A 19207-nucleotide genomic window follows, 5' to 3' on the forward strand; every position below is an offset into this window, starting at 1 on the left:
CCAACAACACCTACCCATGAAAACTGTCAGAACTCAAAACCAAGACATTTATGAAAGTAATATGCAATTATTTTTTATTTCCCAAAATACCCTGCCATATTTTAATCCATTTCTTGTCACCCATTCATTAAATTTAAAATTTTCGTTTTCTAAATTTTAAAACTATCATATATAAATTTTAAAAAATTAGAATCTGTTTAGTTTTTTATTCGAAAATAAGTTTCCAAAACAAAAATACAATTCAAATATTTGAGTTGTATCTTTCTTATTTTTAATATTTAAAAATATGGATCCGAAAAAAAAAAAAAAATTATGTTATGATATCCTTAATATATACTCTAAGAACATGCGTGAAGCAACTTTTTTTTTTTACTTTTTTTGTATTCGAGGGTGTCCGAACTAATTTACGAATATCTCAACTAATCTTTTGAAGTATTGAAGTTAACGGTTAAATAAGTCTTTTATGTCTTATTAGTAATTATGGGAATTTAAGCTTAGAATCTCGAGAATAATACGCTCAAAAGTTTCAAGGGAATCGTCACCTTTAAAACTATGAATTTCAACGGGCTTTATTAATGTGTGAATAATCTAAATTGGGGTAAAAATAAACAGTAGAAATAGAGAGATTAATCAAATTTTAGAAAAACAAAGAAGGGTGAAAAAGGTTAAAAACGAACTGAAAACAACGCGCGCATAAAGGAACGTCTTTTGTTTTCAAAAGATATGTCGACGTCTCGCCCCCACTCGCACTGGTTTTCCGTGCCGAGTGTCACCACCACGCAAGACACATGCTTCGTTTTTCCACTTTTTTTTATCTCTTACTCGCAAGGGAATGCGCGTGTACGACACTGTTTGAATTAGATTCTTTTATGGAAAATGGTGAGAATTAAGGAGGAAGAGCGTGTTTTCGTTTTTACACGCGTTGTAATAAATTTTAAACGGCGTGGTTTTGAGGGGATTGAGAATAGTAAAAGGATGTCTTTCCAAACATGGAAGGCCTGCACATGTGGCAGTTGAAGTGGGGCCCCAAGAGACAAAACTTTAACCCAACATGTTCTGCCATGTGGCAACTATGGCCCCACATGTAATGTCCTCAACATGGGAAAAAGTAAAACTAAAATTATAATATATTTTTATTATCTGCTATTTTTTTAATAAATTATGTTTTTGTTATAGTAATTGATGGATTTAATAATGGGATAATTCTGGTTAAGCATTGCTATAAGTAGATTGCTTTAATTGCTGGAATTTTCTATTTTCAACACTAAAATTTCATTCCTTTTTATAGTAGTATTCTATTTGCTTAATCTTTTATTTTATTTTATTTTCCTAATAAGATCTGAAGTAATAATATCGTGGATGGCACGTTTGAGACATGGAACCAAATAAAGTAAATCAAATAAAAAAAAGAGAAATTTATTTGCAATTTAATTTGATTGGACTGATACATCTCGGAAGATCTTATTTTATATTGCATCCAGTTGACCATTATTTAAAAACTTCTTCCCAACAAAATATGGTAAAATCATATTGCCACCCCTAAGCTTTCATGCAAAAACATTTCCCCTCCAATAAAATATATTATATTTTTTTGGTAATCGGAGTGTTTAAGCCAGTTTGTGCGCATCTTAACTAATCTTCGAAGTCTATTGAACACTCTATAAACCCAAAGGATCAAGTAAGTCACAATGTTATTGTGGTAGGTGACCCTAAGGTTTGAACCCAGAAACTCAAAAAATAAAGCAAACCTCTTTGACCGGCCAACTCCTTAGGGCTATTATCAACATCTTTTCGTCTAACACAAATGCCTAATGTTATGTGTCAAAAATTGGGGGTGACATTGTGATAAAACCTTATATATATATATATAGAAGTCGAAATTCAATAAAATTGTCAGTGCTAGCTTGCTTAAAAATATCAAAGGGGGCCCTAGTTGGATGGAAAAAGAAGAACACGAAAAGTTTAGATGGGAAAAAATATTTTTAAATGTAATTAATAATGTTGAGATTCAATCTTTGATTTATAAAACATATGGGAAATTATTTAACATACTGGAAAAGTATGAACATTCGAATAATAAAAATATAAATATATGAAACTGATCACTATTTGAAACCCTAAATATTTCATGTCCATAACTTTTGATGAAGAAATATGGAAAGTTTGATGCGCAAATCTCAAGGAAGTGTAAGATAAAATGAATGTGTGAAGTTTGTTTGCAGAAGCATTAAGCAAAGGTTTTTGAGATAGTGGGGGAACGTGATGATGATGACAACGGAGATGGAGATGGAGATATTCAGATCAAACGACCAAGATTATTTAAATTTTTAATTCAAAACGACATGTTTGAATGTTGAAGGAGAATCCCATAAAGCCTGGATCAAGACAGACGTGACTTTTTGTTTTTGCAATTCTTTACTTTCCTGCATGGGGACCCGGTAATTGCAAAAGCCTAATGTATATATTATATAATAACGAGATTAGTTTTACTGTATATATATATATATATATTTTGATGTCACTTTCTTTTTGGTTTCGATTTGAATATCGATCTCAGAAGTTTCGTCTTTGGTACTGGATTCAACCGACCAGATTTGACTGCCTTGCCGTCTGTTTTGGGTGCATGCAGGCCTAACGTTATAATACCACATTACTTTTTCTCATTAAAAACAACACAGTTTTATGGTTATCATCAAGCATTATTAATTTAGATAATGAAGAAACATTGATTTTGTCTTGTTAATTGACCGCATGCAGAATCATTTTTACAGAGCTTGACGACAAACAAGCCTCAATGGCTCCATTTTGGTTAAATAAATTTATCCATGTGGGTAGCAATTGTCCAGATTGATTCCATCTGGGACTAAATATTAGTCTGAGGTACATAGTTTAAATTGTTTCATGTTAGGGAACATGGTGGACATTAAAAAATGATTGCAATAGATTTCATTAGATAGGGCTTTTATATGTTTAAACAAAGTAATTAATGGAAGAAATCTAGTGAATGGGGCCTTTGGATATGGCCATTTCCAAATCTGAGCCAACTTGAAAGAAAAACCCAGATAAATTTGAAGGTTAAAAGCTTTATCTTTTGAAGATAATTCAGATTTAGACTTCGCTTTAAATTGGTTAAGGTAAACAGTAAAGTAAAGAAGGGGACAGAAAATCTAAGTGGGGAATGGAAGATTGAAGCAAAAATTAACCCAACAATCTCTGCTTTAAAAGGACACAAATATAGCAAATCCAAGACAGATTTGATCACTCTTACGAACCAAAGATCGAAGAAGAAGCCTAAAAGAAAGCTCGCCTTCCCAGAACCATCAATACATTAACAAATCAAAACCATGCATTGCATGCACTTGACCTCCTATGAATGCTTTTACTTGAGAGTAACGTTTTGAATTGGGAGTTATCCTACGGTTCTTCTTTTTTACTTTAATGTTTTTGGCAAACCTATAAAAATAAAACTTGTGATTGCAGTGGCCTGGCTGGATGGATGGACATTTGATTTTCCATTTGAAAGAAAATACATAGAGAGGAAGTGATGTATAAACTTTCCAGTACTGTCAAATAGAACCCAGATAACAAATTTAGCCATGCAACGATGTTACACTTAACTGAACTTTTTTACTCTTCTGTGTTGAAAATCTGATCATGAAGTGAAATAACAACACAAATAAAGACTTTATTACGTTAATTTATTAACTTGTTCTCCATATATATATAATTTTCTGTGTGTCCATTCATTTCTCCTGCAGTTGCTGCCAGAAAATCACTTGGACTAAACAGAAAATGAAATACATTGTGGACATAAACATGGCTGGAACCCAATTGGACCAGATGATTTAATGGTTTCTAATTAATTATATAGATAAATCATAATCTATTCTTATTAGTAGGAATCACATGCATTGTTAGAGATAAGCTGGCTGCCCAATTAGCAGACCAAACACTCAGCAATTAATTATTCTGGTAATTGAGACAAAAGAGCTCCATTATCACCAAATTAAATACATTAATTTCCACTGTTTAATTATAGATAAAAACCCCACATCGTTAAAATATTAGGTAGGTCATGGGCAGAAAGGGACGCCATCAAGAGGATCCACATGTCAGAATGTTAAACGACGATGAGGTTATGATTCTGAATCATCTGGCGTCAGCCTTGAAGAACCATAGCTCATCTCTGAGTCAATTGTACCTGTTGCTTACGCATGCTTGATCTCTAACGTGGAAGTGGCTGATACCAGATGACCTCACACTACAGTCTCAGCAGCAGAGAATAGGAATTCTTGAATTTAATTGAAACAATCCAGTTTTCTTTCTTTCAGTCACTCCTTTGGTTTTGCATGCTTTTATTCATTAATCAAAACGAGGCGTTTTGATGAATGCTTTTATAATAGTAATAATCTTAACTGGTCCTAATTTTCTGACAGTGTCTTTTCTTTTCCTCCTTAATTGATTCAAAATTGACAAAACATAAACCAAATCCAAAGCAAATAACACTAACTCTCTCTTCACACTCACACATCATCACCTCGTAGCTTAAACATCAAACAAAGCTAAGTGTTAAAAAATTAGAATCTCAAGAAAGGTAATAATTATACAACAGAAATGGGATATGATAATTAGGTGGGAAAGTCTGCAATTTAATGAAAGAGAATTGATTAGGTTAAGGTGATGTCACGTTGAAGATTGAATTAAAGTAACCATTACTACTACTACTACTACTACTACTGTTGCTTATCAAACAAGGTATCAGATTCAGATTGACGCACGAGTAATTAATAGATTTGGTGGACAAAGAAGAACACCCTTTCATTTGTTGTTGTTGTTTGGTTTGGTTCAGTGGAAAATGAAGAGTTTAGTAGAATTATCTGAATTTTGATATCATGGTTTGCGTAATTCCACGTGCATGTTTAATTATTCGTCTTCCTTTTTCTTCTTCTGTATCTGCTTCTACGAATTCGACTCTCTAATAAAGGAGACAAGCAGCATCCCAGCTCCTTGTTTCAGTCAACTCCTCGTTTTTTACAATTTTTTTTTCTTTTTCTTTCAGAGTGTATTAAATTAACTCAGATTCGTTCAAGATTTATAGAACTGAATAAATTCAAACCCATATCTCATTGTTCAAAGGAATTTTTTGGGTTTCTAATTAGAATTTTATTTTTTTTAANTGGGCAAATTGCTTTTTATACTTAGTTCTTATTCTTATAATGTCACTATATTTAGATACCTTGATATGCAAATTCAAATAGTATTATTTGAGTCCATTCAAACTATTAGATAAAATTTGATTTTAGCATGAACTTTTAACTTTTAACTTGCGGGTAGATTACTTCAACTTTTAATTTGCGGATAGATTACTCGCTAGCATGAACATTGCCTTATTGAAGCTAAATATTTTTAGTTTCTCAAGCATGTTCAAAGTTTTTTGGCACAAAATTTTTTATATTTCCGTACTATCATCCTTATGTGATTATTTTCTTTATTTTCTTATCTAATTGTAATAATGATTTCTTCTTCAGTTAAAACATACATCACTTATTGCTCATTTGGATGATTGAGAAAGACATTAATATCTATTCGATTAGTGCAATAAAGTTGTTTAATCTGATCACTAAATTCTATAATGATTCTTTGATTCTCCTCATCCACTTCATTTATAATTTGTAATTCATCGATATCGGGGATCCTAATTTAGTAATGATTAAAATAATAGGCAATAGTATGTGGATTCACATCATTTTGTTGTACAATTTTGTAATGATTAAAACAATTGGCAATAGTATGTGATTTCACATCAATTTGTTGCATAATTTTGTAATGATTAAAACAACTGGCAAGAGTTTGTGGCTTCACATCAATTTGGTCATGCAGCAACTGCATTTATAATTCCATCAAGGACACTTATCTTTGCTGGTTTCAAGATATGATCTTTTATCCGTTTTAAAAGTAGACAATTGAATGTTGAATTGAAATTCTAATACTATACTACTACTACACCTCTATTAAGTCATAACCTCCTTGTAGTAATAAAATTAATTAATCTCATTATTATGACTATAAAGGGATTTTAGTGTATTAGATAAAAATTTAGAATAAAATGTGTGTTTAATTTAATATAAAATTTAGAAAGAGTTTTGATTTGCTCAAATAATGACACGCAATTCAGTATAACTTATTTGAAGTAAAGCTGAGTTAAATCTTATAGTTTTTGATTATGCACATTATGTTTTTAACAACAATTAAGGGCAGACCTATGTAATGGAACTTATATGTCAAGTATGGATAGGTTAACATCCCTGGGTAACCAATGGGAACTCTCGGAAATACTGAAAAGTTTTGATTGATTTACTCTAACTACATAAGGGTAACCATCGAAAATATATCTAGTCCTTATTTCAGATTTTCAAAGATTAGTCTTTAACACCTAATAATAATCGAAGTACGTATAAACTGACACTTAACTAACATACACTTAACTTCAAAACCTAATATTAGTTCTTGAGGACTTCAACGACTATAATTTCAAGACCTCAAAGATTAGTTTTCATGCCCTTAAAAACAGACCTCAAAGATTAGTTTTCATACCCTTTAAAACGATTACTTGAAATACGACAAATTGACAGAACACTCCGGTGAAAAAAAATAATATAGTTACAATAAAAGAAAATTATTGATAATTATCATTATAATTCTATATATATAATGAACTAATCGAATCATACTATATTTTTTGTATATTATTCAAGTAAAATCAGGAGAGGATTCTTCCTATAGCATCAATGGGTCAAAAGTTATGGCTGAAATCAGAAATATTGATCTGAAGAAGATGGAGGAAAATGCGAGATAACTGAAGAAACATTCATAGCTGAAGCCCTTTTTATTTAGTTATAGGCTTATGCCGGAGTTACATTTACATACATTCACCTTCAACATATCATACGTATTTCACACGACAGTATCAGCACTCAGGCTTTCCTCAAAACCAAACTACGTACAAACAAAACCTTCCATTTCTCCTCCTCCTTCTCCTCATTCTCAGCACGCCCTTGTTGATGTTGTCCCATTTCGGCCCCTGGAAGAAGACTCTTCATCTGTTTTCCAAACACTTTGTCCACCTCCTCTCCTTTCGTTTTAAATGCCAATTCTTTCGCTTCCTTCTCCATCACCTCTATAATGTTCTTCTTCCCAGCAAGGGATACCTAATATTTCCTTCTGCATTAACTTCAAAACAGAGAGTCCAAGTTTGGTTTCCAGAAGCAACGGTGACAAAAGGGTGACCCGCCGGGACACGAACCTGAATCGGTTCTGTACCGAGCAGCTTAATTTCGTTAACTCGGGCCACTCTTTTCCTGGCCTGAGTTTTTGGAGGGGAGAGTGAGGGCAGGCTATTTCAAGGCGTCCCTCCTGAAACAACAATGGCTATCTTCGTTGCCCTTGATGTAGAATGGACCTGACATTCCTCCCTGCATTTGCATATCCCGTTCAAGATAATAAAATTACCAAAGCTTTGATTATAATAACACAGAGTGAAAAATTAAAACCTTGGTGATGTTGACATAAGAGACCATATGTCGAGCTCTTGGAGTGGCGGATAATCTTTATTCGGTTTCAAAGAGTTGGCCATAGTTTATTGCATTGAGAGATCCTTTTTGAAGAATTGAATGAACCCGTGATTTCCCTGTAATGGCCAAATTTAGGACCTTCACCCCCCGGTCATACCCGAATTTGTTCTTGGGAGGCTTTCACGATGGCTCCCTCGTCCTGTTTCTCGAACAATTTCTCCAGTTGTCCTTGGAGTCTGGGAAAACAACAATTAAACAATCACATAACAAACAATTAGAAATAAGCATGATAAGAAAAAATTGCAGATTACCTTCAGAGCGCGCTTCGAGTACTTCCCAGCTGAAAGCCCTGTAGAACGACTCTGGGTTTCACCTCCTGGTCCATGAAATACCTGCATCACATGAAATTTAAGATGTTATTCTGTCAAAACTCCGAAAACTACAGATCTAAAGGACAGTGAATTTATTATACTTCGTAATGGCCAGGAAGATTGACTGGTCGAAGGAGTTTGACAAGGTAAAGCTTCTCATTTTCATCGGTATTGACGATATAAAAAGGAGTACCAGAACGAATCCTAATTATATCTCCCTGTTTGACGTTCATGCTCTCTCTCTTATTCTCACGAATCTTGGTGATTGTTCCTCGTCCTACAATACCCACAAGAATCAGCAAAATATTAACGAAGGCAATATATGAACATGATCTGCATAAATTCAACTGAAATTTAGTTCAAACTTACCCAAGAAACAAAGAAAATACTGTCAGCATCCATGTGGTTTGGAACTACAAAACTTGAGGACTAGCGACAAGCAGCCAGACGGTATTTCTCCACCACGGAGAAGCTTTGATCGTTTAGTGAACTTGGGAAGACAAACATTTTCCTGTTCGGTCCTGCCTCTGGTGGTGAAATGTTCGTCTTCAAATACGTAAGGATTCTCATCTTCTTGCCTTGTTCCTCATCCCTTCCTCTTCCTCTTCTTCGTCTCTCCTGTAACTATGTTCTCTTCTCTCTTTCTTATCCTTCTCCTGACACCTAAGCGGCACAGCTGCTTCTGCTGCCCTCCCTCTTGTCTCTCGCACTGCTTCATGCACTGGCTCAAACGCTTTTCAGCGGGTTCATGCGTGCTGAATTCATCACACGACCGCGACCGCTTCCCCATTCTTTCTTCTCTTCCTCTTGCTCGCGTCCTTCTTCTCTTTGTATACTTTTCACATCCTTTCGCACACGCTCCTTCTGTTCCTCGTCATACTGCCTCTGGACTTTCACAGTGCTTGCATTGTTTCAGCCTGGTCTGTCTTAGCCAAAGCTAAACCGGCACACGAACCAAACAGAAACGAGAAAAAAGTTAAACAAAACTTTATTCGCGAACCATTATGGCTATTTCTTGATGAAGAAAAAGAGAATTAGATAGGGATTATTTATAGGGCAACTCAATAGAAAAGCCTTCTTCTCATTTCCAACAAGTTTTTGTGGCTGGCCTAATGAGTACTTACCTGAAATTTATGTCCGATCTCACCGTCTATCTCGCTTTCCGTCCATTTTGTCCCTGTTTTTTAAAAAAAAAAAAGGTTATTTTTTTTAATTTTTTTTTGTTTTTATTTTTTCCCTTTTTTGTTTTTTTCTTTTTGTTTTTTTTTTTTTTTTTTTCTTTTTTTTTATTTCTTTTTTTATTTTTTTTTTTTTTATTTTTTTTTTTTTTTTTTTTTATTTCTATAATTGGTTAGAATAGGCGAGAGAGCGCATGCACATAGACGAGTGTCCACCTGACGTGTCGAGCATGGTGAGCGCTCAATCGCCCTATCACTGCAAATGACAAGAATCAAGATGACCCCAACTTACAGTAGTCTAGCACTTTCAGTGTGTTCATTGTGGTTTAATTAGGAGCAAAAGCCGAAATCGATGGGATGTTCACGTGACGTTACGGACAATGAAACTAGTAGACAAGTTGAAGTGTTCCAGAATCTAAATGAACTAAATTGACCATCAGTACCGAGTGGGCTCTACCGCGCTCTTTCTGATATTCTATTCAGTACAAAGGCCGTATGACTTAAGAGGTCAAAATAGCTCTTAACCATCAGTTCAGAAGATTCAAATGGATTGCTTTAAACACATGGGGGAAAGACGATGGCATAAAACCTAAATACAAAACCGTGCAGACCTGAACTCAAAACAGACATTCTTTAATTGGTTGAACTTGAGATTTGATACTTCCAGTTCTGGATTATTTAGCTCCTTTGAAGACTTGAAAGTAATAGTTATTATCAGGTATTCTCAGAAGCACGAACAAGGCGAAAACAATTGTCCAACTTTTATGAAGATTGAGACAACGGAGATAAGATAAAACACCAGATCAGCATCTAAATATAATTACAAATCAATCCTGTCTAATCCTATTTTAGAGAACATCAGCCAGAAATATGTTTCTGTCCGTGTGTAGCTGATCCATTGTTCATGAAAATATGGCAGTCACTGCAAAGTTTGTGCATATTCTGATGATTGAAAGGCTAACCGAAACATATTAAACCTGCAAAATCCAATCAATTCTAGGCATTCACTTGCAAAATGTGCCAAACAGAATACATCTAGGATGCAGGTGCGAGATTATAATTTGTCCTGGGCATACTTAGGACTCTAATGCACCCATATTTTCTCAACAGCTTTGATTAACACATTTTATGTCTCAAGAAACTCAACAAGGCGTTTCAAAGGTCAGGCATGCCCTTTCCAGTTTTAGCATCGTATGTCTTATCCAGCACAAGATCCATTGGAGTATCTTTGGACCAGCTGCCAAAAAAAGAGAAATAAAAATAAGCCAAAGTAAATGAGACAATAGGCAAGAATATAATGTCACATGCAAAGTAGCTAGTCAACTTGTAAAAAACAACTTCAATTAAGGTTGATCCTGATTCTACTCAAGTTTTTATTTTGTACCTTTGTTCGTGTTGCCAGAATTCCAAGCTTATTGAATTCCTAACTAATTGTATCCAATATGCTTATGGCTATAGCACTTAGGTAGAGATTTTTAAACGGTGCAAAGCCCCGAAAGCCAACTAACAGCATAATCGATGATGACCAGGCTGAGAGTAGAATTTCCTATTTGATTATCCTATGAAACCAAAAGCAAAAAACCAGATTATTTCTAAAGCAAGTTTCAAAGTTTTTAGCATAATGAGTGATCAAGTTATGGTGCCTTGAAGAGGGCAATTGAAACTTATGAATCTAGGTTCTTCAGGAAAACTATTTGTTTCATAAATCATAATGAGATTGTAGATACACTTGATAAGTTTATTCTTAAATGAGATAGTTCAAATTTAATCCAAATTGCACATGCTTTCAACTTTATGTCCATCCAAACTAAGCTGCTCAATTTTGTTTAACCTTTTATGTAAAATTTCAAGGGTATACAAATACAAGTAACCTGAAATATCTAATCTATTGCAAATAAAATCAATATATAATTTTATCAAATATTTTGCACTGTCTATTTAAACGCTAACATTGTTGGATCGTCCATTTGATATGATCAGAAAAATGACAGACCTCATGCAAGATCCAAAAAGATTATCATGCACAACAGCCAAGTGTAATAAATTGCATGCAACACCAGTGATAAAAAAACTAGTTCAAATTAAAACACACAAACACACACACCACACACACAAAAAAAAAAAAAAAAAAAAATCAATTGTTGGCACAAGGAAAGAAAAGGTGAACAAATTTAGCTCAGTACCAACTATAGGTCTTGGTGATGTCCTTATCTTTAGAATCTCAGGACGAGGAATTATTGAACCAGATGCTCCTATACCTCTAGCTACTCTTACTTTAGTTCCTTCTAGATATCTACTTCCAACCTTACAGGGCTTCTGCACCAATGCGAACACATCAATTGTCATTGTTTGAAAAAGCATATCACAAGTTCACAATTAACATCATGATTGTCAAATCAGATAAAAGGTAGAACCATACCCTGTGACTGGTCGAGAACTTGAACGTTTGAGACATGAAGTGGGGCTTCAACTGTAAAGATCCCACCTGCGTGAACTTCTCCTCCCTTGATATGCTTTTTCACCTGCATACATAGCCACAAAATAGCAATCAGGGAAAAAAGTAAGATTAGTCAACAAACCAACCTTGTGTCATGTACACATCATAATTACATGAAATCTATGCTTATCACAGAAAATTAGGAGTCATAATTACATTCTAACAAATAATGAGCATGCATACACAAGAAATTTTAAAACAAAAAGGACAGCAACACAATATAGACAAAAGAATATAGCAAAATCTTTTATACTTGGCAGAACGAAATATCTCATAGTTATTTTTTTATTTTTGCTTGGAAGGTAATGAGAAAACGCTTTTGTGAGTGAATATTTATATTAAACTACAAATCATGAAGTGCTGAAGGACAATCATATTTAAACTTGATAGGAACTCACTCAAATAACTCACAATTGGGTTAGGCCATGGGTCTTTCATGGACTTGGGTAGAACTCTCCTTGGAGAACCAGCTTGCCAAGGGAGGGTGCCCAAGCCCTTTATAACCCACATGCCCACTCTTTCCCTTGCATGTGGGATCCTAAACACCCCACGCTTCAGTAGCCGACATCCATGTTAGCCTTCTTACCCCCATCGGCCTTTTTACCCTTTGGTGACTACACAAATCCCTTTCCTTGGCCGCCATCCTTTTCTCGGGTACCTGGAGCCAGGCCAAGCGCTTGCACGTGCACTAGGCGTAGGATCATGCTCTAATACCAATGATAGGAACTCATTCAATAACCAACAATTGGGGCGGCCATGGTCTTTATAGGCTTGGGTAGAACTCTCCTTGGAAAACCTTGCCAAGGGAGGGTGCCCAAGCTCTTTATAACCCACATGCCCACCCTCTTCCTTTCAATGTGGGATCTTAACAAACTCTTGTGCAACTGGCCATAGTTTGTCTCTTCCAAAAAGTAAGTCTTTAATACAATCGAATCATATAACAACATGAAGGGAATGCAAAACAAGAAAGCAGTATGTTTTGTCAATCTACTATTTGTCTAGTATAAATATTTCAGTAATTGCTGCAATGATCATTTATGTCCCTAAGTTGCTCAGAATGTCATGATGCTATTGTTTGTCAGCTGCAGATTTTACTGGAAATAATCCAGTTCCAAATGCAATAAGAAAAGCATCACACAAAAACCCAAGGCTTAATGGTACAAGCCCTTGGTTTAAACTACTTGGTGCCACCAACTTGGGCTATTATATCCTAAAAGTTTCTGCTACCAAGGTTGTAGGATTTGGGATTACGCTTAATTTAGACCTCGGCAAACCATGCAGGAAAAGTTGAGGGGTTTTGGGTATAAAAAAGAACAAATTTATGAAGCACAGATTGTCTAATTTTATGAGGTTTCGTTACAATGAAATATATATAGATCATGCAACTTGCCTCCTTGCGATGGAGGGGTAATGACCTTAATGAAAAGTTAATCAACAGCGTAAAACTGAACAAAAACCCAATTAAATGTTCAGTACACTGGAAGTTATTAACTTAAAGGAGATAGACATAGTTGGAAAATATCTACTGTTTAATTTGAAAATCAGCATATTAGCATGTTTATTCCGGAGCCTGAAAACATTGTTAATTACACTCCACTACTTAAACATAGTACAGCATAAAATAAAGTTGGAACACATTACACAGCACTACCCCAACAAGAATTTATAGAATTGACACAAAGAAAAGATTTAGGATGTTCCATTAAACTCTTCATTGTGAACATTCATGTGACCGGTAAATGAAATTAAACATTCAGCAACTTAAGAATGCTCAAATAAAGAAAAAAAATATGCAATTACCACCGCCCCCTTTTTCCCCAGCCTTCCATTTAATAAAACACAAAAGAAAAAGAAAAAAAGACAAAGACAAAATTACACATACAGCATATTGAATAACAAGAACATGACTCCAAATTAGAGTTTCTCACCAGATTTTTCCCTTCAACAATAACACGATTTTGAGATCTAACGACACGCTTAACAGTACCAGTCTCTCCTTTATCCTTTCCCTGATTATCATAACCTTGATTAAAGATGGAAAAAAAAAATATGCATATCATCAAATTGAAAGATAAAATAATTAAATGAAGATAAAAAATGTATTATATCTCCTCCTCACATTATCTCCTCTGAGTATTTTCCAGTGCCTAATGAGTTTCTCAGCAGCTTTCCAACCCATTCCAATCCAGCAAGTGATCAAACTCTTTTAAAACAAACCTGCACGTATCACCACCATCAAAATTCTCAAAAATTATCAAAAAAATTGACCCCAAAATCATTTTTATTATGTGCTCTCACTTTAACAATGAACCCAATTCCCCGAAAAGCTCAAAAATTCTAAATCACGCAATTCATTATAAAATTGAAAAAAATAAATAAATAAATAGCCACTGATTTCTCATTTCACTATCGATTACAGATTTAAAATGGCACATGAATTTAAAATGATATAAGGAAAATCAAAAAGAGTTAGAGAGATTACCTCCGTAAAGTTCTTAGCTTGCCCAGTAGTGATCTGAGTTCTCTCAGCTTATCGTTTAGGGTTTTTGCGTTATACCGCGAATAAACGATATGGGCCGTACAAGAGAGTCCTTTTACAGGCCCCGTTTAGAATTCAACGGGTCCCAGGCCCAACAAAAATAAAATTAAGGAAATGATTTTTATGTAATAAATTAGAATTAAACTCTATATTTTCAAAATTGAGAACGTATTTGCATATATTGAAAAAATAAATTTTGAAGATATTGTAGGTGTTTAAATTTCTTTTAATTTTTTTTAAAATATAATATATACGTTATATATAGTCATTTTATGTTTTAACCTTAGTTTTTTTTGTTTTTATCAATTTTACTATATTTTTTAATTTTTATAAAAAAATTGTGTTATTAATTGATATAACAATTTTATAATCAGCATCAAATTTTATAAGTTATAGCAAATCAATTAGTGATTTTTTATTTATCTACTAAAATCATCATCTAATTCATAAGTAATCGTATATTTTCATAAGGCTAACAATATAATACATTATACGAATCAATAATGTTTTGTTTACATTGAGTCATAAAACAGACAAAATGGACAAAATTGATGAAAATGACGTTATTCTTTTGTTTTTTGTCTGTTTGTAGACTTAGTTTTAAGCATAACATTGTCATACAAGATAAAACCTATACATATTCTAAAACTTAAAGAGTAAATTTATTGAAGCTAAGCAATTAAGTTAATGCATTATTATATAATTGCTACAACTATGAAACTTTATTTGTCTTTGAAGAATTGATTAATCTTTGCAATCTTCTTCTCCCAGTCATTACCCATGTCAAAACCCAATTTGGCTCAACAAATAATCTAATATAATTATAAATAAATTAATGAGTCTTTTGTAACCTTATATATATTATATAATATATATGTTGTGTTTGTGTGTTGTGTGTGGTGAAGAAATAGTGAGAGAGATCAAAACATATCTAAGCAAAATTCTGGGTCCTTTTGTTTGTTATTTTGGATATTTTGGGAATAAATTGGGTAGTTGATAGGTAAGTATTACGAGTAAAATTTAAAAATTCACAAAAACCCTTTAGGCTTGCTAATTTAACTAAACACCCCAATATTAAATTTTTGTGTAAAATACAAACACCCCCACCCACCATAGTGCCAGATTCTAGCCACTACCGTCAGATTTGGCCGAAAAATGGCATTACGACGTAGACGGTCAGATCTGACGCGGTCGTGCATTGATATGGCATTTTTCGCCAATCCACACTGATCTGGCCGAAAAATGCCAAATCTATGGCCAGATCTGGCCATAGACGACTGCAAAGGCCAGTTTGGCCATCCTGATGCCAGTCTAGTATGGATCTGCCTGGAAAATGCCAGATCGTGTATATACCGCTATTTTTGGTCGTTTCTATGCCGTTGTGACAGTCAGTGGTTGTCGGAATTTGACAACTATGGGTGGATTGGGGTGTTTTTGTTAATTTTTAAACTTTTTTAAGGGATGTTTTATTAATTAATAACTTAAGAGTTTAAAAGTATTAAAAAAAAGAATATTTCAAATAATAACCAAACAAGTATTTTGGGAATATAAATAGGAATAACAAACAAGGAGCCATAATTTTTTTTTTGTGGGAAGGGACACCAGCCCTCACGTCCTTAACATGTACGGAGATAAAAATATACTAAAAGGCAAACTAATCATTTTTCGCTTTAAGAACTGAAATTTTTTTATGATTGTACTTTATTGAGTTTTAAAAAGATCAAAACATCTACAAATAACATACCGGCAGCTTGCCGAGCCCCGCATTCGCCATTACATTTTATCTCACAGAAAGGTTGGGGTGCGATTCGGCTAAACATTCCCTTTGACAAACTTTGAGGCAACTCTGGAAGCCAGCCGTGAAATCATCTTGATCACTACAACAAATAATACAGCACATAAAAAATAATGCAACAGACTTTGTACCCATTTTGTTTTCAATTTAATTTAAATTATTTCGTGTTTTGATGCTTTCAATGCTTCATTGTTTTGAGGTTATCTAATATATATAATTAGGATTGATGGAAATAGTTTGTGGTTATGAATGAGGTTGGTTGAATGAAAGGAGTTGCTGAAAATATGATATGAAATGGCAAAGACGTGCATTGTATTCTAGGTGCTAGCCCATCTCAAAAAACCCGACAGCTATACCCAAAAAAGTAGGGAAAATTACTACTCTTATCTGAAACTATCATCAAGCTGCATGCTTTGCAACTAAAAACCAGAATGATCCTTCACATCAGTCATCCTGCTGCATTCAGTCGCTTTTCCTCTAAATTGTTTAGCAACCCTTTCCAGCATGCTGTCAATAACAATTTGTTTGCCACGGCAGTCTGGGGTGCAAAATCCATGCATCGAACTGCAGTACCACATGAAGTATACATCCAACTATGTCAACATATACTAAATTTCTTAATTCAACAGTAATGCAAGAGGACCATGAAAAAAATGCTTTCACTATCCCATGACATAAAATTTGTTTATGCATCACTTGTGCAATAAGCTGATACTACCAAATAACTAATAACTACAAAAGAAAAGTAATTACAACTTAAGTAATCTCAACATCGGCAAAATTTCAAGAAAACCAGAGACAGAATTAACAGAACCTCAAAAATTGTATTTTACTTCTAAAATTGCCAATACCAAAGGTTATTGAAGTTACTTTAAATTATATTAATGTAATCAATATTATCAGAATGGTAAAAAAATTATAATGATTTCTGTAGTCCAACAAATGCATATGCTGAGGCATTGAGATATAGCTAATTAGCAATAAGAACTTGCGAGAAAACTGTACAATACAGTTGCTGCCAATTGAGCCTAATAAACATTAGAATCAAAAGATACAGAAACTAAAATAAGCTGGTCGCACTAACATTATCGAGAGGTGTCAGTTAGATATCAGGCCAATCCAGCACTAGACCCAGGCCACAACCAGACATGTGGGTCTAAGAAGCTGATGGATGGGGCCAGCGTGTAAGCTCATGGGCTGGAACAAAATCCTGAATACCCAAAAAAAAAGGGAAAGCACACCCCACCTAATTTTATTGGGCCTCAGGAATTGAGTCAGTCTGAAGCAATATTGGTCCAATTTTCCCAAGACAGCCCAATCTGGCCCAATTGATTACCTCTAACAATATGAAGTGGATTACAAGTATACAACCCGAAAAAGGAATAATACGTACATACTAAGTTTTTTTGTGACCGAAGTGATGTTTCATTAATCTTAAAATTGACATGTAGATGATGAAATAGTGTAGTTAATGATATGTCGATCACTAATATGTGTCATATTACTTGGAATAAAAAAGTTGGGACACAAACTTGGTATAGCATTACTCATTACAAAATCAGTAAAAAGATAAGAATACAAAAATAGTCAAACTTGTTTTGCCTGACTTATATTTTGTGCACTGATTCTGAGACTATAAAAACTATTATTATTAATAAAAACACAATTGACTAAATTTGAAAAATCAAAACTAAAAATAGCTGACAATAAGTTTGAACTTGCATCAATTCACACTTATGCATTAAATAGCCCAGAAGATATTTCCGTGGAGGCCAACTGCTATAGATGTAAGCACGCGAAATTACATTTTCAATACTATACATTACATAATTAAGTGTTCACGAAACTGTGCATTAAACGACTACTCTGTTTTACAATTTGATTATGTCGTTTTTCTAGTGGCGAAAGGAAACTCCAAAGAATACATTTCTTAAGTTCCCGGGCAACCAAACAGAGAATATCAAGAACGTCTTCACTAATCACTACTATCAATAGAAAAGAGAAGTAAAATCATAAAACAACACTAATTAAACAAATAATCACAGCCACTGATAAATAAAATCATACCCATACATAAAAACTTCGGCGTTTTGACGGATCCTCTTCTCGCAAAAGTAACACTTGTCCAGAAAATTCCCATTCTGCCCCTGCCCCTGTCCATAACCATAGCCATAACAACTCTCCTTGACAACCTCCGGAGACGACACCGTCAAAATCCGCGGGGGAGACTCCTCGCTCACCGACGAACGACGCGAAACCTTCGGAGGCATAAGGAGCTCCCGCCGCAGCTCGAACGACGGCGATGTCGGTGACTGGTTTAGGACGGCGAAAAGGCCGGCGTCATCGAAGTTGGAGGACCGCGCAACGCGGGAACCCTTCACTTGCATGGTGAAGGATTAAGCTTTCGAGAAATATGAAAGATGAAATCGAGATTAGGGTTTTGAAATTGGGAGATTTTAGAATGAGAGAGTTCGAGTGATTGAGTTGTGTACGTCTGAATCTGAAATGAATGATTGTGCTACATGGCGCGTTTGTGTACAATTGCCCGATGAGTACTTATAGGCTGCTGTGGTCCCCACGGGTTTGATCCATTTTAAGAAATAAAATGAAACGCATTTTTTTTTTTTTAATTAAAGGTTTGGATTTGATTGTCTACGGTTTGGATCATGGTTGGAGTAATCCAATGGCTGATATTAACTATTGAGGGAGGATTTTAGATATAGTGAAGAAATTAGATTAATGTCCAAATTTGTGATCTTAATTATGAATTAATATTTACTATTTGAAATATATAGTTTGATTATGCACATATGTTTTTAATAACAATTAAAGGGCAGATTCTATTTTAATTGGAACTTATATGGTCAAGTAATTGATAGGTTAATCATCCCTGGGTAACCAAGTGGAACTCTCGGATATATAACTTGAAAAGTTTTGAATTTGATTTACTCTAACTACTAATAAGGGTAACCATCGAAAAATATATCTAGTCCTTATTTTCAGGATTTCAAAGATTAGTCTTTAACACCTTAATAATTAATCGAAGTACGTATAAACTGACACTTAACTAACATACACTTAACTTCAAAACCTCAAATATTAGTCTTGAGGACTTCAACGACTATAATTTCAAGACCTCAAAGATTAGTTTTCATGCCCTTAAAACGAAGACCTCAAAGATTAGTTTTCATACCCTTAAAACGATTACTTGAAATACGTACAAATTGACACGAACACTCCGAGTGAAAAAAAAAAT

At 34.2% G+C, this 19207-nt stretch overlaps 1 protein-coding gene and 2 pseudogenes across 2 annotated transcripts; all 3 read right to left on the reverse strand.

The window, feature by feature from the left end:
- Window positions 1-6974: 6974 nt before the first annotated feature.
- On the reverse strand, window positions 6975-9440 carry LOC116111002 (annotated as a pseudogene).
- Window positions 9441-10120: 680 nt separating this feature from the next.
- LOC116110995 lies at window positions 10121-13796 on the reverse strand (annotated as a pseudogene).
- Window positions 13797-16247: 2451 nt separating this feature from the next.
- On the reverse strand, window positions 16248-18468 carry LOC116111041 (FCS-Like Zinc finger 16-like). 2 transcript variants are annotated; one of them, XM_031397253.1, is made up of 2 exons: window positions 18025-18468; window positions 16248-16515 (listed from the first exon to the last, which is right to left on the reverse strand). In XM_031397253.1, exons 1-2 carry the CDS (start codon window positions 18336-18338, stop codon window positions 16371-16373), a joined length of 459 nt encoding a protein of 152 aa, XP_031253113.1. In that variant the 5' UTR covers window positions 18339-18468; the 3' UTR covers window positions 16248-16370. The 2 variants fall into 2 exon arrangements, with proteins under 2 accessions (XP_031253113.1, XP_031253112.1); XM_031397252.1 differs by having other exon boundaries at window positions 18019-18468.
- Window positions 18469-19207: the final 739 nt, after the last annotated feature.

Source organism: Pistacia vera, unplaced genomic scaffold (assembly GCF_008641045.1).
Source record: "Pistacia vera cultivar Batoury unplaced genomic scaffold, PisVer_v2 Contig623, whole genome shotgun sequence".
In the NCBI taxonomy this organism is placed as follows: domain Eukaryota; kingdom Viridiplantae; phylum Streptophyta; class Magnoliopsida; order Sapindales; family Anacardiaceae; genus Pistacia; species Pistacia vera.

Coding starts and splice junctions, on each gene's coding strand:
- LOC116111041 (XM_031397252.1), bottom strand. CDS start 18,338: ATGCAAGTGAAGGGTTCCCGCGTTGCGCGGTCCTCCAACTTCGATGAC. Junction 16,516..18,018: donor GCCGAAGTTTTTATGTATGG/GTATGATTTTAT, acceptor GTGGTACTGCAG/TTCGATGCATGGATTTTGCA.